Here is a 22,646-nt window from a genome sequence, read left to right on the forward strand (position 1 = left end):
GTGGGGTGGGGAGGGGAGAGGAGTTTGGTATTTTTGGTTAAACAATCTGGCAACTCTACTCTTGGGCTAGACATAGCCTGCTCCTTTTGGGGCATGTTCTCCCCTCTTTATGTGAACATACTGGGTTTTTTTTGGTTCATGGACACACATGTTCTGGTTGCTCTCCTGGCTTTTTGGCTTTGTCATAATGAGCCAACATTGTACTGAAATGCATGGTAATTCCATTCTTGAGGATGTCTACTTTGCCTTGTCAGGTCATTTAAATGACACAGTGATGGTGAAACAATTGAGGCTAATGTGCTTTTTGTGACAAAAATGGAAAGGAATTGAAAATTCAGGCAGCTGTGCCACAGCACTGTCTTCTGGACATGATTTTGCAGCTCAAAGATATAGCCTGAAGGAGAAAAAAATGATGATGAGTAGCCTTCCCTCAGAGCATCATGATTATAAAACTGGGGGACAATGTTGCTTTTAGTAGCCAACATAAGGGAGCAAAAAATGTCATGTGAGTGTTGTAAGGTCAAATACTGTCTTTCAAACACAGGGATCATACTTTTTAATCATAGCTTGATGTTTAACTTTGGCCAAAGAAGTCATATGGGCACACCTGATTTGCTGAAAAAGAACCAGTCACAACCAGCCTCATTTTTCATACAAAGGGTTGCTCCAAGATTACAGTTCTCAGCCTGCAAAGCTTCAGGGTCATGGATCAGAGAGCAGGCCCATCAATAGGTGGGGAGGAGGGAGGCAGTGGGAGGGCAAGAAGGCAAGGCACCCTGTGGCTCAGTGACACAAAACAACCTCAGAACTCTTGGCTGCCACTGCTGCTATTATGGCATCAGCTGCAGCTGGAACCTCGGGCCCTTTAAGTTACTGCCAGAGCACCACGCAGCATGTTTCAGTCAGCACTGAGGGCTGAGGTGGGGAGGCATGGTGCTCTCCAGGTGGTGCTGAGGCCTGCCTAGCCCCAGCCTCAGCCCTTCCACTTGAGGCCCAGAGAGCAGGCCTCCCCCATCTTGCCCAGAAGTCTGGCTAGGCTGTTGGCCTTGCTGCCTGAAAGTGAAAATCACTATGACCTGGTGGTTAGGGAACTCACTTAAGAATTAGGTGATGCAAAGTTGAAACGCTGTGCCAATGACTAATTAGTTGTGTGCAGAGGAACAGCTTCAGCTGGAGATGTTGGGAGTTCTCCTCCCCTGAATACCCCATAGTGCACTGGCTAATGGCTATTGTACTGTCCTGCAATGCGGGAGACCCACGTTCAAATTCCTTCCCCTGTCAAGCAGAAAGGAAATTGAATCCAAGTCTCACATATGTCAGGCATAGTAATAGAAATGTAGCCATGTTAGTCTGGTGTAGCTGAAGCAAAATACAGGACTATGAAGCACTTTAAAGACTAACAAGATGGTTTATTAGATTATGAGCTTTTGTGGGCCAGACCCACTTCCTCAGATCAAATAGTGGAAGAAAATAGTCACAACCATATATACCAAAGGATACAATTTAAAAAAATGAACACATATGAAAAGGACAAATCAAATTTCAGAACAGAAGTAGGATGTGGGGGGGGCTTGAATGTCTGTGGGCTGATGATATTAGAGGTGATAATTGGGGAAGCTATCTTTGTAATGGGTAAGATAACTAGATCCTTTGTTTAGACTCAGGTGTAGAGTGTAGAGGATTCCCTTTCAAGTGCAGATTTAAAAGGTCTTTGTAGCAGGATGCAGGTAGTTAAGTCGTTGAGACAGTGTCCTTTCTGGTTGAAATGGCAAGAAACTGTTTTTTCTTTGTGATCCTGTCTAATATATGTTTTGTGGGCATTGATCCTTTGGCGAAGTGTCTGAGACGTTTGTCCAATGTACAAAGCAGACGGACACTTACGGCACATGATAGCATAAATTATATTTCTGGATGTGCAGGAATATGTGTTCTTGATCTTAGAACTCACTTGGTTAGGTCCAATAATGGTATCAGCAGGGTGAATATGTGGACAAAGCTGGCAATGGGGTTTGTTGCAAGGGAAGGTACCAGGGTTGGTATTAGTGTGGTATGTCCTGTGATTGTTGGTAAGAATCATCTTGAGGTTAGGTGATTGTCTATAGGAGACTATGGGTCTGTCTCCCAGAGCCTCTTGGAGTTTGGTATCCTGTTCCAGTATAGGCTGTAGTTTATTGATAATGTGTTGGGCAGGTTTAAGTTGGGGGTTGTAGGTGATGACAAGTGGTGTTCTATTGTTGGTTTTCTTGGGTCTGTCTTGAAGTAGATGGTTTCTAGGTATTCGTCTGGCTCTTTCAATTTGCTTTTTTATTTCTCCGGGTGGGTAGTTGAGGTTTATAAATGCTTAGTAGAGATCCTGAAGCTTCTGGTCTCTGTCAGTGGGATTAGAGCAGATGCGGTTGTATCGAAGGGCTTGGCTATAGATGATGGATCGTATGGTGTGTTCTGGATGGGACCTGGAAGCATGTAGGTAACTGTATGAGTCAGTGGGTTTTCTGTAGAGAGTGGTGTCTAATTTTCCATTGTTGATCTGTACTGTGGTGTCCAGGAAATGGATCTCTCGTGTAGAATGGTCCAGGCTGAGGTTGATGGTGGGGTGTAGGTTATTGAAATCTCTGTGGAATGTCTCTATGTCAGGCATGTGCTCTAGCCACTGGACTAAAGGTTAAAAGGGAGACAGTATTACTCTCTCCTCTTCTGGCTGTTTTGAGTCTGGTCCTTTATTCCATTTTATTTAAAAAACAAATCAACCATGAAATAAAAGAAACTACCAGTAAACTGAAAAATCAGCTATTCACCCAGTTCTAGCCAGGACACAGCTTAGACAGTTGTTTTCATTTAAATTCACATTGGAAAGCAAATTTTTGGACTTTACTCTAGACCTGTATTTTGTCAGCTGACAAATTAAAACAAACAAACTTAGGAAAGATCCTGTCTCCAAGTCCAATGCTCAGAATATTGATGAGCAGTTTATTATTTCCATTAAGCAAGATTAAATTGCCATGCTAGTCACCCTGTATTTTAAAATGCTACTACAGAATGTACACTCTTACTGTATTTCTCTTTTTGTCTGTTGAATTTGATCATAAGGGGTATGTCTAGACTGCATCCCTCTGTCGGCAGAGGGATGGAGATTAGGCGGGTCGACATTGCAAATGAAGCGGGGATTTAGCTATCCCGTGCCTAATTTGCATAAAAATGGCCGCTGTTTTTGCCAACTCAGCACTTTGTTGGCAAAAAGCGGCAATCTAGAGGGGGATCTGTTGAGAAAAAAAGCCTTTTTCAACAGACCCCTTATGCCTCCTGCAAGGATTTTATAAATCTTCATATGCTGTCGTTTTCACTAACTGAAACATCTGCCATTCCAAAATGAACATAGAGAGGGGTCCAAGTGAATGAGATGCAAGTTGGTGAGAAGTAAAATATACAGAAAAACTTTAAAATTTCTCTTAGAAAATCCTGATTCTGTCAATTTTGTAAGCAAAGCCACCCAAAATATATTCTAGATTCTACATTAAAAAATAATTGTAAGTGTCTTGATTACAACTCTTTCCTGATTCATGCTCAGTTTTTCTCCCTAGGACCTTTCTGAAGAAACAAACTTATCAACCAAAAGATGGTAGCAATGTGACCTGGAGTGATAAAGCCCTAGTGAGGTGCAGTATTTGGAACCTTAAGCCATGTCATAGTATCTAATGCTTCATCTGAAGAAGTGGGTTGTGCCCACCAAAGCTCATGATATCATCTACATTTTTGTTAGTCTCTGAGGTGCTGCAGGACTATTCGTTGTTTTTTATGTTTTTTTCAATTACAGACTAACACGACTACCCCTTTGAAACTTAATGCTGCTTCTGTTTATGTTGCAGTACCCAGAATTTGCTAAACATTCCAGGCCGCCTCAGACAGGGGCTGCTGCCCACCTCCCTCTGCCTCTGACAGAGGTAGCAGCGATGGGGGGATGGGTGGCACCATGGAGCCGGTGCTGGGGGCAACCAGCATTTGAGCCAGCTCCCCCTGTCACCAGCTTCTGCTTCCCTTCTCCTTATTGCCTCTGATATAGCAAGGGAGGGAAATGTGAGTAGTCAACTTGACTATCCGATAAGCATAGATATGAGGCCAGTCACAAAATAGAGTCCTCCCCCGGGGTGAGAAGGGTGGGATACCTTGTTTTACTCTAGCATCTGAGAATCCCAAACCATTTACAAGCCCCATTGATGATGTAGCCCTTCTGTAAGACAAGCCAGCACTATTTTCCCTGTTTGGAGAGCCTGAGGTACAGATTTTCAGATTTTAAAAGTGTCCTTTAATTTTGGGTGCCCAACATTAACCTTCTTGGGCCTGACTTTGAGATGCTAAGCCACTCACAACTTCCACTGAAGTCAAAGAGGGCTGCAGTTGTCTTGCTTGGCATAAATTAGACTCTCTTTTGAAAATGTGCCCTGAGTCATTTGCCCAAAATCACATTGGGATTCAGGAGCAGAGCTGGCAGGATCCCAGCTCTTTTAGCTTCTAGTCTCATGCCTGATCAACACTACCCATCTTTCCTGACCATAGCCTGCTGACAGATGAACATTCAGATTCTAACACCTCATTTTTAGAAGCAGAAGCAGAAAGGGAAATGAGTCTCTTAGGGCATGGTCCTATCACAGTGACACAAAAATTCATTAGTCAATCCTAGCCCCTTGTCATTATGAGCAAAGCTGGATGACTGGAGACAATAAGCTGAGATGTACAGGCATACTAGTTGAAAACACCATGCGTGTCTGTCTTATTTCCAGATTGGAGACTTGGAGAAGAAAAGAAAATGAAAGGACTGAACATGCAAGAAAGAAGCGAGCAATACTTGAGCTTCAGAAACTGCAGCATCTCCAGTTTCCAACAAGTCACTGGTGCTGTACTCAACCAATCACTTCCCAGCAATGTAAGGCTCTTTATTCCCAATAATATGTAATATTTATACATGGGACAAAGGATAAGTAGGGGAAAAATTTGTTAGTAAGGAGAAATCAGCCCCCCAGATATACCTGTTTTCACTGGTATGTCTCTGATTGAAACAGATAGGGTTAGGCATCATATTTATGGCTTGATCCAATTGTATTCTTAGAGTCAGAGCATGACCCAAGAAAACATGCTAGGAGAGCAGGGGTGGCATTTTTTTAAGCCTGCACCAAAATTTTCATTCCAAGTGTTGAATTTGTAAAATGACTGCTGGGACCTAGCAGAAAGTTCTATGTAAGGCTGAAGTCCCCAGTGTTATTGAGCACAGCCAGCCCTATGTTCACTTTTATAACAGTCATTTGGATGAGTAAGAAGGTTTAAAATATAGCATGGTGTCCATTCTGGGATACTTGTTGCTAGGAAGCACAGAAAGAGTTTATAGGAAAAGGATAATGTTGGTGTGCTTTATCATAGTGGTAGACACCCACATGCAACTTCCCTCTATGCTTCTCCTGCTTTCTCTTTTTATAGTCTTCCTTCTACCTCCTCAGCCACTCATCTTGCAGCTTTTCCCTTTCTCCACCATTGACCTGATTCCTTCCATTTGAAAATTCTCCGGATCCACTTCCTACTTTAAAGAAGAACTTGAAACCCAACGGCCTCTGTGCTAGGCCCAGCATAGATCTCTTTTGTTCAGCCCTTGCATTGGTGTGCAGTGGAGTCTGGGCACTGTGTATTTGAGTCTTGAGTGATTTGAAGTAACCCCAGTCTCCATTGAACATCTAAGACTGCAAATTTTAACAAGGAGAGATATTGGTTAGGCCACAAACAGAGGCAAGAGGACCCTGGATTTGTTTATTATGGAAGGAAAACAGTGCAAGAGAAGGGGGTTGCTTTCGAGACTTGGGTAGCAGGTAGATTGCATTGTGCATTTGAATCAGAAGTTCCTGTTTGAACCAATCTCTGCTATTTACTTTGTGCCTTTCAGGTTCAGAAATCATACTGACTCTTTTCTAGAGAGACATGAAGATAACTTCTGTATACAAAAAATATTTCTATTTCTTTCTGTATTCCTTGTCTTGTCTTACTTCTTTCAAACTGTATCACTTCTTGTGATCACCTTCAAAAATATGTATATCTCCAGGCACAGAAATAAAGCTTTTGCCATTCCACCCATTTTCCCCAGTGTTATGGGTGGAGCAGAAATACAGTTAGGCTCTGTCTACACTACAGGGTTCTTGCACAAAAACCCGTGGGGCGTCCACACCTCAAGCGTGTTTTTGCTCCAGAAAATCTACAGTCAATCGACAGAACAGAGGGCTTTTTGCAGTGTAGGAATACCTCCTTCTATGAAGTATGACATCCTTTTGCGCAAGAGTTCTTGTGCAAAAAGGTGTGTGTGGACGCTCATCGGGGTTTCTTGCACAAAAAGAGCCTATCACAAAAAGCGCAGGTGCTCTGATGGCCATTCTGTGAATGGCTATCAGAACTTTCTTCCACAGGAGTGTCCATGCAGTGTGGAAGCTCTCTTGCGCAAAAGATCTCTTCCGCAAAAGGGTTCTTGCACAAAACCCCTGCAATGTAGACAAAGCCTTAGTGCTGCAGTGTAGACGTAGCTTATTTCGGAATACCTATGGTATCCCAAAATAGCTATTCCACATCTTTTCAGTGCGCCCATTATTTTGAAATATAACACGCTCACTATTCCAATGTCCCTGTAAACCTCATCCCATGAGGAGTAAGGGACGTTTTGAAACAGCGATTTGTTTCGAAATAAGTGCTGTGTAGACAGCACCAAATTTCAAAATAAGCTATTTTGAAATTGACTCAAAATAAGCTATGCAAATTGTGTAGGTCAAATTGCGTAACTTATTTCAAGTTATGGATGCAGTGCAGACACACCCTTATACATAGATACACACCCTTTTTTATAGTATTTTAGTTATTTTTATTACTGTACAGGCTGACAACACAGCTCATTACTAAGGAAAATAATGGTTTTCTCTCCTTCTGTGGTGAAAAGTAAGTCCTAAAATAATTTTTGTGTGTGATGAGTGTCTGATTCAGACATTTGATGCAGCAGCTCCTGCCTTGGCCAGTTGATTTATTGTCTAGACTGCTTTAATACATGCCATTTAGTAGATGTATTGGTGAAAGATTGGCACAGATTTCCCTACCATAAAGATACCTTAACAATAAAAATATACACTTTGGAGTCTATAAATGATGTCAGTTGTCCTGAAACAAAGATTGCACACAATTGCCAGCACAGAGTTCTGGATTCCTTATCCCAAGTATTTTGCATTTGCAAGGTCCCTTGTCACAAGCAGATAGTATTATCCTTCCACTCTGCTTTGTTGTTAGGTTCAATCAGTGTATTAAAAATACAAGAAAATTCTGCTCTGTCAAGTGCTCCAAGGACTGTTAAATTCTGTAGTTTAATAATCTACCTATTCATATGAAAACACCCAGCAGCAGGCAGAGGAGAGAGCAATGTGTTGGCCAACCAAATCACAGCTGGTATATCTCATTTGACGTCTGCCAGCCTTTGTGCTGCCACTTTAAAGGATTAAGCTAAATCTTCTGTATGCACTGCTCAGGTCACCTTGTTCCAGAACAGTTTCACCAATAGTCTATATTTTTTTCCTTCCTTGTCTTCATCCCCTGTGGTTTTGGCATAGAAATAGTAGTCGTATAAATATAATAGACCTTCCCAAATGACATGCAAACCCATGTTAAACTTGCCTGGTTCTGTTACCTGCTTAAAATTCAGGCCAGAATCATGGAAAAAAAAGTTTAATTTAGAATTCATAAATCTTGTGAACAAACCTGGGGTGATTTATGGTTGCACATCAAAACCAGGTAGAATTTGCAGTTTTGCCTGGTTTCAGTATGGGAATATGTTAAATTGAGTTTTACTATAATCTTTTGGCTTTCTTGGAAACTCCAAACTCAACTCTAAATCTGGGGAATGGGAACAATTGTTAAACCCATATGGATTAAATGTTGAGTGAGTTTTTGCAGAATGAAACCACTGAGTTTTACTGTGCTCCTTTCTCTTACCTAATCTGTGCTATATAAAAACCAAATCATGGAATTAGAAGTAAATTTCCACTACTGCCCAAAAGCTCATTGCCTTGGTTTTGGTAAAAGTATCTCTTCCAAGGGTAGCTTTAAATATGTGAGTTATGCTTAAATTCTGCTTTTAGAATGGAGCAAATCCTGGCAGAGCTGAAGTTTTGTCTGTAGTTCTGTAATTATTGTACTAAGCATGGGTTTGGATCTTTTATTGCTTGCGTGTCACAGCACTTTTTATGTTACCACTGGTGGATGAATCAGTAGAATAAATTTTCTAGATTAACTGCTAGAGGACAGGAAAAACCTTGGTTTGTTGCTTTTATATATACTGTATACAATTATCCTCTATTTCTACATTATTGGCTTTTTATAATTATTTTTTAGTTCTGCCACAGATGTGCATGGTGCTTTACAGTTAAATGAAGCAGCTTCTTATTCTGACTACTTCACAGTCTAAAGTCCACATCCTGCAAATCCTTTCATACATGAGTAGTTCCACTGGAGTGAACAGAGCTATTCACATAAACACAGATTTTTCAAATGTATTTAGGCATTGCTGTGCTCATCGCCTTACTCATATTCAAAAGAGATTTAGGCACTTATAGGCCATTTGATGGGATTTAGGCTCTGAAGCAACTAATATCTCTTTTGAAAATAGGACTTAGGCTCCTAAATCAGTTAGGCATTGCAACACTGAGTGCAGCAATGTCTGAATACCTTTGAAAAATCAGGATCATAAAGACTACTAATCAGAGTGAGGCTTTTGTAGGATCAAAGACTGTAAATTACAGATTTAAAAAATCAACAAAACATTGACTGACGCACCCGTAAACCCATAATTACTTGTCTGATGCATGTCCAAAAATAATCCAATTACAATTATATAACAATAAAAAATTTTATTCCCAAAGGGAAAGAACAGTCAGACTTTCAACATGGCAGATGTTTTGGTCCATAGACATCCTTTGTGCTCTCCGAATTTAATAGTTAAAGTAACATAGTCAACATAAAAATCCTTTATTTGCATTCTCTATATGTGGTAAATTGCACCACATTAGGTTATTAAAAGGAAGGGATTTTTAAAATCAAATTTGCTTTGAACCATTTATGCTGCTTACTTCTTGGCATTCAACTCAGTACGAAGTATGAAACTAGGTTAGTCAGTTTCATTCTAGTCTGTTCAGGATGGTGAGGCTTTAGACCAAGTACTGTGTCCAGTTCTGGGCACCACACTTCAGCAAAGATATGGACAGACCTGACAGAGTCCAGAGGACAGCAACAAAAATGCTAAAAGATTTAGAAAACTTGACCTATGAAGAAAGGTTAAAAAAACTGGGCATGCTTAATCTTGAGAAAAGAAGACTGAAGGGAGCACCTAATATTAGGGCTTCAAATATTTTCAGGTCTGTTATAAAGGAAGGTGATCAGTCATCCACTGAAGTTAGGATAAAACAATGGTCTAAATCTGAAGCAAAGGAGATTTAGGTTAGACAGTAAAAAGCAGGGCTGGCTCTAGGCACCAGCAAATCAGGCAGGTGCTTGGGGTGGCACTTTGCCAGGGGCAGAATTTCAAGTAAGCAGCTGGTGCCGACCCTGGCAACACCTAGCCCCACCCCTCCGATTTAAAGGGCCGCAGCCAGGAAACACTGGGAAATGCCGCGGCTGTGTGCAGCCAGCTGGCAGCACCAATGTGCCCCGGAGCCTACTGGCCACCCCGTCTCCTCTCCTGCTGCTCCTCCCTGCCCCCGTCAACGCCTAGTCCCTGCCCTACCCCGCTGATTTAAAGAGCTGCGGCCCAATGTGCACCGGAGCCTGCTGGCCGCCCCCGTCTCCTCTCTGTCCTGCTCTTCCTCACCCCCGGCAACACCTAGCCCCGCCCTGTCAATTTAAAGGGCCACAGCCCGTGGTCCAATGCGCCCTGGAGCCTGCTAGCCTCCCCTGTCTCCTCTCCTGCTCCTCCCCTCCCCTGCCAATGCCTAGCCCTGCCCTGCCCAGCCCTGCCGATTTAAAGGAGACACAGGAGACGCTGCGGCTGTGCAGCCAGCACTGGCACCATGTGCGCCTGGCCCCGGAGCCTGCTGGCCAGCCCTGTCTCCTAGACCTGAGTCCTGCTCCTCCCCGGCGGCTGCTGCCTCCGAGAGCCTCTCCACTCCAAGCCATCAGCCACCCCTCCGCCTACATCGTATGGAAATCCCAGGTAAGATGCCCCCTTTCCGCCTAGGCTTGCCATGTGTCCGGTATTTTCGCTTCCTGTCTCATAAAAAAATCAGAAAATACTGAATACCTGGCAAACCTACAAACACTCAGCCTGCTGGCCCAGCCCCTGGCCTCTCCCTCCAAGCCCCAGCCCCCGACATCCTCAGACCCACGGACCCTTTGAAGTCTGTTCCTAATATATTTTTCTTGTTCATGTTTGTAGTAGAAGTAGAACCAAACAAGGATCCAGAACACACACACTCAGAGAGAAACTATTAACTGTTCTACACTCTTCAAAGAACCACACATGCTGTTTCACAGAAATTTCTTTAAAGAATTAAACTTTGTTGATCTGGGTAAACTTTTGTGTTTGATGTCTCTAAGGCAAGCTTCATTTCATATATAGTTGTATTGGGCACATACAACTCTCCACTCCCTCTAACACCTCAGAAACTTGAATATATAATGGCTACTAACAAGATGGGCACACAAAAATAATGTGCACATGCACACCCACCAATCTCAGTTTATCTGATGACATAGATATGTTAGAGCCACAGCATTCCAAAACAAATCTAGTTTAACAATACAACTATTTATCGGTGTAGTTTAGATGTCTTATGTGCTATATTTATCAAAATTGTTTGAGAAGTATGTTTAAACAGAGTGGTGTTGTTAGCTGATTGTAATTGGTTTGAAGATTGATTAAGTATAGCCATAAACTACTTGAGTTTTAGATGTGGCACAAGTTCTCCCTTCTATTTTTGGTACTTAGTTAAGGAAATATAAACTATTTGTGTTAATAGTTTTTCATGCATTCAAACCACAATTAAAAAGTAGCCTATTTCTATAAGAACAATTAAGTAGAGATTTAAGGTACATTTCCCACTCTTGAAAAAGAGTTTTGTGTGAGCTGGAAATCTCGTCTCTGTCACCAAAACAAAGCAAAAAAATTGCGAAGTGCAAACATGTAAAAGCCAGCAAAAAAGGGGGTGAGCGGGGCAGCCAAAAAATGTTTTGCTTGAGTCAGCAAAAAGCCTAGAGCCGGCCCTGGTAAGAAGCACTTTTTAACAGGGCAGTTAAAAGCTAGTGTGATTTCCATGGAAGATTGTGGAATTCCCATGACTGAAGTTTTAAAAAAGAGATTGGATAAACATCTGTCACTCAGAGAAGGCCTAGATTTACTTGGTCCTGACACAATGCAAGCATCTAGACTTGATGATTTCTCAAGATCCCTCCAGCTCTACATTTCTACAATTCTGTGATTCTGTGAACATTATTATCATGAATACTCACAGAAAGTGTATTTGAATTGTGCACATTGAAATTCATATTGTTTTAACTCCTCACCAGAGCCCTGGTGTAGAGATAATTGAAAGATCTGACTTCTCTCTTTGAAAATAATTGAATGCAAGCATCTGCACTTAGTCTAGGTAAACAACTGTAGTGTAAATTACAAATCAATTAATGCAATATGCCTAGTATATTTTATTTTGTCTGTCTCACTGTTTGACACAATAGTTAGGGTTCCCCAAACTCATGGCCAGATTCCTGGCACAGAGGCAATTCCATGAGCCATACTGTGAGCTAACTGCCTCTTTCAGAACTAAAATCACAGACTCAATTACTCTGTGTGAGTGTAATAAGAACAATACATTAATATACCCTCTGAACCCATCCAATAACTTTTACAGTAGCCTGTGTTTTCTAGGAATAACACCTTGGGCAAGATCTGGCTGATCTGGAAGAGAAAAAGTTTAATGCTCCCAAAATTTCCCCAATCCTGTTTATCTGCTCCAAAACCCTGATGGCTTCCTCAGTCTTTCTCCTCCTTATAGGAATTATAACTTAGCAACAGAAATAAAGCAATGGGACTTTTGTGACTCTGGGACTTTTGTGACCAATCATTGCTCAATGTAATATTACGTCAGTGAACTGTTTGCAATCAGTCCATAGAAAACAACACCACAACAAAATTTGTGGAGTAAATATAAATGTGAGGGAATGGTGATCGGCTTATAAATTTTTCGTAAGCAGAAAAAGAAGTTACATGTATCAAGTAAATTATTCCCAAGGAATCATTCACTCAGTTCTATCCACCATGTCATCGGGGATATAATTAATCAGAAAAATTAATTTTTTAAATACATATCACTAATATTAGATTCTATAAATCCCTTCTTGGGCCTAAGACCATGAGAGTACTCCTTAATAACCTAGCCAAACAGTCCTATATAGAAAGTCTGTTTTAATCAACAGCCTAATGACATCAAGAGAAAATATGTACCCTGCACTGAAGATTTAGTTGTGATTGTGACCTCAAGTATATATCTTCTGATGTAATTTCTCAGGCTTTTGACTGATTGGCTGCCATGTATTAAATAAACCCTGTAAATGGATTAGCTGTAACATTACTTTAGTCCACCAATATGGGAAGGAATTTTTGCCAAACCATCAGTGCTGTGGGGATGGCAGCTGTTTTGCATCAGCCAAAAAAAGTTTGGCTGAAGCAGAGTAGGTTTGTTTGGATTCTTGGGGCACATTTTAGACTTGGTTTGTAGCTCTTTGGGATGATTGTTTTGCTGGTTTTACCTCTCTTATTCCATGACTATTGTCAAAGAGGAAAGCACATACTTTTAGTGCAAAATAATGTTTTCCTTAACCTAGGAATGTAAAGTATCTATGGCATCATCTATGTGTAGAGCCAATGGACTCAGGTCATTGGCAGGAGAGAGTGAACCTGTGACCTAAGGAACTAAAAGCCACGAACCTCTACTACATGAGCTAAAAGCTAACTAGCTCTCAGCTAAGTCTGTAGAGCTGATGTCACTCTCCTTTGTCAGTGATCTCCGTGCCTGTGGGTTATATGTGCTAGAAATGTCCTTACTGATCAGTGGTGGCCCATCAATACAGGCGACCTAGGCAGTTGCCTAGGGCACCAAGATAAACGGCCGATGAGGGCTTTGGAGGTGGGGGCACCGATCGTGCGCCGATCGCGTGTTTCGCCTAGGGTGCCAGTTGCCGGCAGCTCGTGTAGGGCCACTCCTGTTACTGATTATTCCCAAAGGGCAGTGCTCTGGGCAGCATTACAGGACAATGTGATAAAAACACCCGAGTCAGACTTGTTCTTGTTTATTTGTGCCAGCACCTGTGGTGAAATGTTACCTATAGGGACTATCAGGTACATAGGCATAGATCTACGGGTACTGCCACACTCCCCGGCTTGAAGTGATTCATGTATATCCATTACAGTCTGGTTCAATGGCTCTCAGCAACCCCACTGTACCAATTGATCCAGCATCCTGGAATGTCTAATAGCATTTCTATTGCAGGCAGGATCTGTATGAGAGAAAACCCAATGTGTCTTCCATTGTGAAACCCTCCACTTCAAATTCTTTGTCAGCCCTGCTCTCTAATTGTCAGGTAAATGGACTTCTGTCATAGAAGACAGAGTACCACTATCCCACAATTTCCTTTAGTCTATTGCGGTTTGCACTTTTCAAGGAAATCATTTCAATCCGTTTTGGTCTAAGGCGAGATCAGTCTCCAAATATTCAGTTTATACGCTCCAGGTAAAGATGTATCAAACCAACCTCACATTCTTCCTTAACTAAGATAGTATTAAAGTATAGAGAACAGAGCCTTTAAGACTGGTTTTTAGGTTAAGAATGTGTGTTTGAGTAAACACACCATTTTAATTCCCCAAAAAGAATAGGCCAAATGAAGAAGTGCTAAGATTTATCCTTTACTTTGAAAGGTATTTCAGATACCCTGGTGATGTGTTTTGCCTGAGAATCTATATGGAACAGAATAGAGAGACTAGAATAGATAATTTGGGTTACATATCAGAAAGTGAGTCCAAATATGTTTAAGTTGGTTTAACATAAATAGCAAGGAGCCAGAAGATGCTGTTACTTTAATTCTCACCTTTATTACACCTTCTAGAAGATGGTTTTCCTATTACACTCCTCTCTTCTGGTCTCTTCTTCTGTGACACCAACTTGGGTTCCATTAAATTCAATTACATTTTTCCTGACATGTTATGTATATTCCTTTATACATCACCTCAGAATCTGGCCCTCTAGTAAAACACTGCATGTAAGCAGTATTTATGAATAAATATAATGAGCTGTTCTGTACATAAGGGTATAGAGTGCTAGAAATGGGCTTAATAAACTGAATAAAAGAAACATGGTAAGAGAAAAGAATGCAATAAAATGCTGAGTTATTTAAAGTTTCCCCAATTGCTTGGAGCTTATTAGCATCTTTCTCACTCCCAGGCATACAGACCCATGCAAGTGAAATACAGTAGTTTAGATATCTGTCTGAATTCATTTCTGTAGATAAAGATGCATGAAGATCCTTCTAGCTTTCTCTTCCCATTCTCTAGATCCAAATATGCAGATTTCTGAAAACCAATCTGAGATGGAGTTTGCTGCTTGGATGCAGCCTCACAGGAAGTCTCAGGTCCTTTCCTATCCCAGCACTGTGATGGAGGAGGCCCCCATCAACTTTTCCAGGGAGTTTCCTTACAGGTAAACAGAACATTCAGTACACTTGGTGAAATCTGGGTTCTGTGCCAATTCACTCTTCATTTGCCAGTGAATTACTCAGCAGGAAACATTAAAGCTTCACGGACTAAATGTAAAAAGTAAAGGCCTTTTCTGAATCTTGTTAGCTTTGTAGTAGATTGATTTGAACATGTGGGGAACAGTGATGCAGCATCACCACCCAGCATTCAGTTTTGTTTTGTTTTGTTTTTGTTTTCAAGAAGTCCAGTGAGATGAGTTCTGGACACAAACTCCCAGGGCTGGAATGGTACAATACAAGCCCTAGAGGACTATTTTTTCCCCTTTGCATTTCCCTCTTCCTGGGAAGTCTCTGGTTTTAACTAGTGATTCCTTTAAACCACTCGAGCCTTCTAGAGGCAGTCCCCAGCTGAGGGGAGTTGGGCAGGAGTCCTCCTGGAATTCAGCAACACTGCACCTTGAACAAGAAAGGCGCAAATGCTGTGCATCATGAACTATCCCCTCCCAGTGCTGTGCTGGTGCTGAGCATGCTGCTTCTGTAGGACTTTTCCTCTTTTGCAGGTAGTAGGGAGACAGCCCAGTTTGACAAGTGATCTTGGGGATCTTGCAGAGCAGTCCCTGTTATGGCACAAAAGTTTCACTGGGAGCTTAATTGTACAGAAAGGGGAGAAGGAACAAGGGCTAGCTGCTAACGAGGGGATTGGGAATCAGAATACCTGGGTCCTACCAGCAACTCACCATGTGGTCATAGGCAAGTCACTTCACCTCTGTGAATCAGCAGCCCGATGTATAAATTAGGGATAATGTTCACATTCCTCACTACTAGAGGAGGAATATGCCCATTCCTTGCCATTTGTCTTCCTCTCCTCCATCCCCGTGCACACCCTGAGATGAAGGATAACATTCTGATGCACAGTGGTTTATGCTGATGGAAGCGTGGTTCCAGAGTCCTGACCGCCAGTGTATCTCTGGATTGAGAATTAAAATCCAATCCTCATGTAACATAAGACTCGGAGAACTGTTACATATTGCAGTTGCTTACCTGTGTCTGAAGCAGCACCTCAGTTAAATCAAATAATCAATTGTTTCACCCTTGCAGACAGATGCACGGCTATGAACAAAAGAATGCCTTCATAACTCCTGTTTTCATCTTGATTTTAATCTTTCTTTATCCCAATTATTTGAAATTCATCTAATGTGATATTTTAGACTAGCCTGGGGACCTGTGACCACCCATGACCCAGATTCAAAACTCCGTTACCCAAGGATGAAGCTGGACATGTGTAAAGACGGCAAAGCAAGCAGCCTCCTTGTAGAGCGAAAACTACAACCAACAAGATCCATCCCTAGCAAGGGGTGAGTACACAAGCTTCTGTGTCTGCCAACAAATGATGAACAATCACTGTTGTTCCCCCATGCTTTTCTTTCTTCCATCATGCTTCACTCACTGGCAATGGTCTGATACCATCATGTAAAGCAGGTATGGGAAACCCATGGCCTGGGGACCAGATCCAGACCCCAGCTTGCCTGGATCTGGTCCTCAATGCTCGGGGCTCCCTCCCCAGTATCGGGGAGCCAGTGCGGGCACTGCAGCCCTGTGGCCCCCTGCCCCCACCAGTGACAGCTCTCTGCTATGTAGGGGGAAGCCCCAAGCCTCTCAGGTCAGATTCAGGCAAACGAGGGCTGGATCCAAACCATGGGCTCTGCCTGGTGTGGGGAGGAAGCAGCTCCGCATACTTCACTTCCTCCCTCCCCTGCTCCACCCAGCTGGGAAAATGGCAGCACAGCAAAGTGCTGCCTGGAAGCTTTTCCCCTGCTATTCCAATTGGCTATGAACATGGCCAATAGGAGCAGCAAGGGGTGGTGGGAGACATGAAGTCATATGCGTTCCTAGGGAGCTGTGCCAGGTAAGCGCCCCCTTCACCCAGACCTTTCCCCACAGGTATTTTGCCTCTAGTCGTGATCTCATTTCCTGCTTGCTTTTCCTAACAGTCCCTTTTGACTTACCTCCATATAGTTGATAACTGCCCTTACCACAATTGGCAATCATAGAGTGCGTTTAAATGAATACAGAATAGCCCAAATCCTCCACACATAGTACATACAACACTAGTGTTTAGGAAGATTGATATCTACCTCTATCTTAAAATCAATCACCTGGAGATGTCTCTACTGTTTTTCTTTTCAGGAGGCACATCTTGGTGAATCCTGAGACTCCTTCAATTTCCTCTACTCTGCCTATAAGCAGCCCACTGGAGGACAGGTTGCTGAGTGTCCGATTCCCTCCCAAAAAAGAAAGGAAACTTCAAACTCTGCCCCACTCTGTGTGCAGGCAGTCTCAGCGTCCTGCAGCAATGCGACACACTCTGGCTTTATAAAGGCATTTCGGGGGGTGGCTAACAACACAACAAGACCGCTTTTCTAATCCTGCAGATCACATTCTGCAATGTATTTTTACAAGCTATATTGTCTATTTTTTCCTTAATCTTGTATTAATACTCCATAGTTGATACTTGTTAGCATCAAAGTGAATATTCAATAAGCAACTATAGCCAAAGGGGATAGTGTTTCCTAGCTGTTAATTACCGGGTAGGCTGAGATCTAGGAAGTGGGGTTGTGGACAACTTTTATGTCAAAACCCATCTTTTCTATTTTCATTACCAGAGCAAAGCTCTCAGGAGAGTGTGCTGGCCTCTAGACCATTTCATGTGAACCTGGGATTGTGCTGGGCCTCCCAATAAACTGCACACCTGTAGCCATTTTAATATAAAATTGGGCCTTTATTCCCCCAGCAAAAGGTCTTTGAGGAGGAGCTAGATGATCCTCTCTTCCCACCAGACGTCATCTGAGGAGCCGGCAAGCAGGCTTGCTGTGCTTCCCAATACAAGAATGGTTTTTGAAGGAGGCCCGGTAGCTACACACTACCTGCCATCTGAGACCTGAGGTGACTCAGTAGGGCCAGAACTCATTGACAGGGTTTGCCTCCATCTCAAGATCGTGGGATGGGGAGTGTGGCCTAGAACCCATCACATGGAAACTCCTCAAAGCCGGTAAAATCCTTTAGGTCTTGCCCTCTCCTTGAAGACATCTGAACTAAACATTTCAGTGTGGAGAGCCAGGGAAACCAACGCCAAGCGCTACAAACCAGATAAACTGAAATTCTCCCCCAACTCCAGATTCATTTCAGTGAACAAAACCCAAGAGGTTTTATGCAGTCCTGCTTGAGAACTCAAGCTCTCTATCCAACCACTCATAAATAGCCAGAAACTACCCAAGTCAGATTTCATATCACCCCAGTAAACTGTAACAGTAATAAACGAAGAAAACAGAAAATATCAAAGGTTTCACTCTGGTTTTGTCTATATCCTCCTTTTCATGCCAGCAAATTATTCTAATGAACAGACAAGCAGGATTGGTTCTCATCATTAGGCTAAGCTAACAATGTTATATGTTACTCTTCAAGAGTCCTGCTAAATCAAGGCTCCTGCAAAAAGGTATTACAGGTTCAACTATTTCTGTCTGTTCCCATCTATTCTACTATGTTGTAGATTCCAATTATAACACTGTAATCCCTGAGGGTATGTCTACACTACCACCCTAGTTCGAACTAGGGTGGTTAATGTAGTCATACGAACTTGCAAATGAAGCCCGGGATTTGAATTTCCCGGGCTTCATTTGCATGTTGCCAGGCGCCGCCATTTTCGTGCCCGCGGCTACACGCGGCACGAACTAGATAGTTCGGACTAGGCTTCCTATTCCGAACTATCTGTACGCCTTGTGGCACATACAGATAGTTCGGAATAGGAAGCCTAGTCCGAACTATCTAGTTCGTGCCGCATGTAGCCGCAGGCACGGAGTTCGCACTAGCGGACATTTAAAATGGCGGCACCCGGCAACATGCAAATAAAGCACGGGAAATTCAAATCCCGGGCTTCATTTGCAAGTTCGTATGACTACATTTACCACCCTAGTTCAAACTAGGGTGGTAGTGTAGACAAACCCTGAGAGAGTTAAAACATGGTTTGATCTTGCAGTGTAGCCATGATCTAAAGCCATGCTGTAGTACTGGACTTTAGCAGGGCAGTAGCAGAGTTCAGAAACATGTTTAAAATACTGTTTGGTACAAAATACAGGACTATGTAGCACTTTAAAGACTAACAAGATGGATTATTAGGTGATGAGCTTTCGTGGGCCAGACCCACTTCCTCAGATCAAATAGTGGAAGAAAATTGTCACAGCCATATATACCAAAGGATACAGTTAAAAAAAATGAACACACATGAAAAGGACAAATCAAATTTCAGAACAGAAGGGGGATGCGGGGGGGGAGGGGAAGGTAGATGTCTGTGAGCTAATGGTATTAGAAGTGATAATTGGGGAAGCTATCTTTGTAATAGGTAAGATACCCAGAGTCTTTGTTGAGACTCACGCGTAGAGTGTCGAATTTTAGCATGAATGACAGTTCAGAGGATTCCCTTTCAAGTGCAGATTTAAAAGGCTTTTGGAGCAGGATGCAGGTGATTAAGTCATTGAGACAATGTCCTTTCTGGTTGAAATGGCAAGAAACTGTTTTTTCTTTGTGATCCTGTCTAATATCTGTTTTGTGGGCATTGATCCTTTGGCGAAGTGTCTGAGACGTTTGTCCAATGTACAAAGCAGACGGACACTTACAGCACATGATAGCATAAATTATATTTCTGGATGCGCAGGAATATGTGTTCTTGATCTTAGAACTTACTTGGTTAGGTCCAATAATGGTATCAGCAGAGTGACTATGTGGACAAAGCTGGCAACGAGGTTTGTTGCAAGGGAAGGTACCAGGGTTGATATTAGTGTGGTATGACCAGTGGTTGTTGGTGTGACGGGGAGACTCCCCCCCGCACTAGCTGACGCGGGATCCGCAGCCCCACGTGGAGCGTCAGCTGGCGCCGGGAGGCCGGTGCCGCGCGGTGGGGCAGCCAGCAGGGTTGGGGGAAGCTGACACGGACGGGTTTTAGGACCCAGGAAACCGGCAGCGGCCCCGGGAAGGGCGGGGGCCGGAGGAACGCCGAGCGGGGAATTTAAAAGGGGGGAGAAAGAGACAAAGCAGGGGGGAGGCGAGCGGAGAGCAGGGGAGATTCTGCTCTCAGCCTCCTCCACAGGACAGACTGCAAGACCAGCTGGGGGGACAGCCAGGAGAGGACGCAGAGGGAAGGCGACCGACGCGGGCGGCCAAGGCGGCACGGAGAGAGCCGACGGGGAGCCCTGCGGTAGTGGCGTTGCCGGACCAGCCAGCGATCCGGAGCAGCGGCGCAGTGGACGGGGCGCAAAAGGAAGCCTCTGGTGGGATTGGCGAGGATGCGAGGAAAGGACTGTTAGGAGTGGACCGTGGGAACGGCGCATTAGAAGCCAGGGGCAGGGAAGGGTCGGGATAGTGGCCCTCGAACTGGAGGGGACCCCAAGGCCCCTAGCAGGCCACCCGGTTACACTGGTGGAGAATGTGGGTGTCCCTGTAGGGGGGGAGGTGGACAGGTGGAGTGCCAGTGTAGCTTAACTCGCACGCATCCAGTTTATATATATATATATCATCAAAAAAAAAAAAGCAGAGGGAGACTCTGTATGTATAGACACAAGGAGAAAAGGGAAAAGGTGAGAGCGAGATCAGTCCCTAGCATAGAGATGGACGCAGGTAAGCTGCTGGAGTGGCTGGCCGACAGCCAGCGCCAACAGCAGCAACAGCAAACTCAGCTCCTCCAGCAAATGGCGGAGCAACAAAAAGAGCAACAAAGGCTGGTGAGGGACTTAATGGAGCAACAGCAGAGTCAGATGGATAGGTGGGTGACGCAGGGGGCAGCGGTTTCAGGGGGCCCTACGGGAGTGGTTGGGGAAAACGTAGGCATGGGCCCTGCCTTGGCCCTGCCCCTGAGACTGGTGAAAATGACTGCGAGTGATGACCCGGAAGCCTTCCTCGTGACTTTCGAGAGGGTGGCCACGGCAGCCAGGTAGCCCGAGGAGAACTGGGCGACCTTGTTAGCCCCCTACCTTATGGGTGCCGCGCAAGGGGCCTACCGCGGCCTGTCTGCACGGGATGCACTATATTATCATAAGGTAAAGAAGCCATTTTAGGTCAGGAAGGGATTACCCCGGAGACCCATCGGCAGAGGTTTAGGGCTGAGAAGTATCGGCCAGGGGAAAGACCCAGGGCGGTGGTGCAAAGACTTAAAGACGCGGCGGTACGGTGGCTGGAGCCAGAGCAAAAGTCTGCCATGCAGGTGGTCGAAATGATAGTACTGGACCAGTTCTTGCAGATCCTGCCACCAGACAGTCGTCTGTGGGTCCACCGGCATCAATCCACTACTCTCGGAGAAGCGACAGCCATTTTGGAGAACTACATGGCAGCGGCCAGTGGAGAAGAAAAGCCAGGGCGGAGTCCGGAAGGACCTGGAGGTCGAGGCGAACAAGGGAGAGCACGCACAGCTAGGGTGCGAGGGCCAGAGGTTGAGCCCCCAATACTGTGGGGAAGGTGGGGAGAAAGCGTAGCCCCAAGCCCTCCAGGCCCGCCCAAAACAACCGTTGTCCGAGAAAGTGAGGGGACCCCCGGGAAGCCGACAGAGACCACAGCCAGAGGAGCCTGCTTTGAATGTGGCCAGGAGGGGCACTTCAGGAGGGACTGCCCATTTATGGACTGCTCCTACGGGAGAGCGTCGGGGGCAGACCAGCGGGCGAGGGGCCGTGACGACTGTAAGATCACCGTGCAGGTAGGCATCACGGGACAAGTGGTGTTGGGCCCTAGTGGACACGGGTTGTAATCAGACGCTAGTCCGAAAAGAGCTGGTATCCCGGGAAGGGGCCACGGGCCCCACCGTAGCGATGCAGTATATCCACGGGGACGTAAGGCACTACCCAACGCAGGCGGTCCTGATTACCGAGGGAGGATGACAGCAGACCTGCCGAGTCACGGTGGCCCCCAATTTGGCTTACCCCGTAGTGTTGGGGCGGGACTGGCCAGGACTGCCCCGGCTGATTCAAGACTGGGGGAGGGCACACCCTGACCCGAAGGGTGGCAGACTGACACGCTACAATGAAGAGGAGCCTGCACGGGAAGCCCAGGCCGGGGACGTGACGAGTGGCAGAGTCGGATGGGAGATTCCAGAGGCCGACTCTGATTTCGTAAGGGAGCAGAGGGAGGATGAATCCTTGAAGCACGCCTGGGAACAAGCGGGAACCGAAGAGGACCCCGACGGACAGGGGGAGCAGGGGCCTCGGTTTGAGGTAAGAGGCGAGCGCTTGTACCGGGTAGTCTCCCATCCGGGGCAAAAAGAGGGGGGTGCAGCAGCTCCTGGTTTCCACCCGAAGGCGATGGCAGGTGCTGGAGGCGGCCCACGCCAATCCCTGGGCAGGACACTTGGGAACTGAAAAGACTCTGCAGCGTATACTGCAGAGATTTTATTGGCCAGGGATCCATAAAGAGGTTAGAGACTTTTGCAGCTCCTGCCCGGAGTGTCAGCGGGTGGCGGGGAAGAACGTGGCCCGTGCTCCTTACCGGTGGTGGACATACCCTTTAGAAGGGTCGCGCTGGATCTGGTGGGGTCCCTGGAACGGTCATGGCGGGGCAACTGCCATATCTTAGTGTTGATAGACTATGCCACCCGCTACCCAGAGGCGGTTCCGCTTCACAACACCAAGGCCCCGACCTTGGCAGGGGAACTGGTCAAGGTGTTCGCCAGGGTAGGCTTACCCCAAGAGATACTGACAGACCAGGGGGCGAACCTGACGGGGCGGGTCATGGCGGAACTCTGCCGCCTGTTGAAAGTGAAACAGCTCCGCACCTCCATATACCACCCTCAGATGGATGGGTTGGTAGAGCGTTTTAACAGGACACTTAGGACCATGCTTAGAAAGTTCGTAGAGTTAGACCCCCGGGACTGG

The 22,646-nt window shown here is 44.8% G+C and overlaps 1 protein-coding gene across 1 annotated transcript in view; it reads left to right on the top strand.

The window, feature by feature from the left end:
* The window catches only part of C11H3orf22 (chromosome 11 C3orf22 homolog), a 91,547-nt gene extending 73,263 nt beyond the window's left edge, over positions 1–18,284 (top strand). The window contains exons 29-33 of the mRNA XM_025183140.3: positions 3,579–3,653; positions 4,776–4,918; positions 14,600–14,744; positions 15,948–16,094; positions 16,927–18,284. Of these exons, the coding sequence (XP_025038925.3) occupies positions 3,579–3,653; positions 4,776–4,918; positions 14,600–14,744; positions 15,948–16,094; positions 16,927–17,116 (700 nt within the window). The 3' untranslated portion in view covers positions 17,117–18,284. The remainder of the gene's footprint in view (positions 1–3,578; positions 3,654–4,775; positions 4,919–14,599; positions 14,745–15,947; positions 16,095–16,926) is intronic.
* Positions 18,285–22,646: the final 4,362 nt, after the last annotated feature.

This window comes from Pelodiscus sinensis, chromosome 11 (genome assembly GCF_052426305.1).
Source record: "Pelodiscus sinensis isolate ZL-2025 chromosome 11, ASM5242630v1, whole genome shotgun sequence".
Lineage (NCBI taxonomy): Eukaryota > Metazoa > Chordata > Testudines > Trionychidae > Pelodiscus > Pelodiscus sinensis.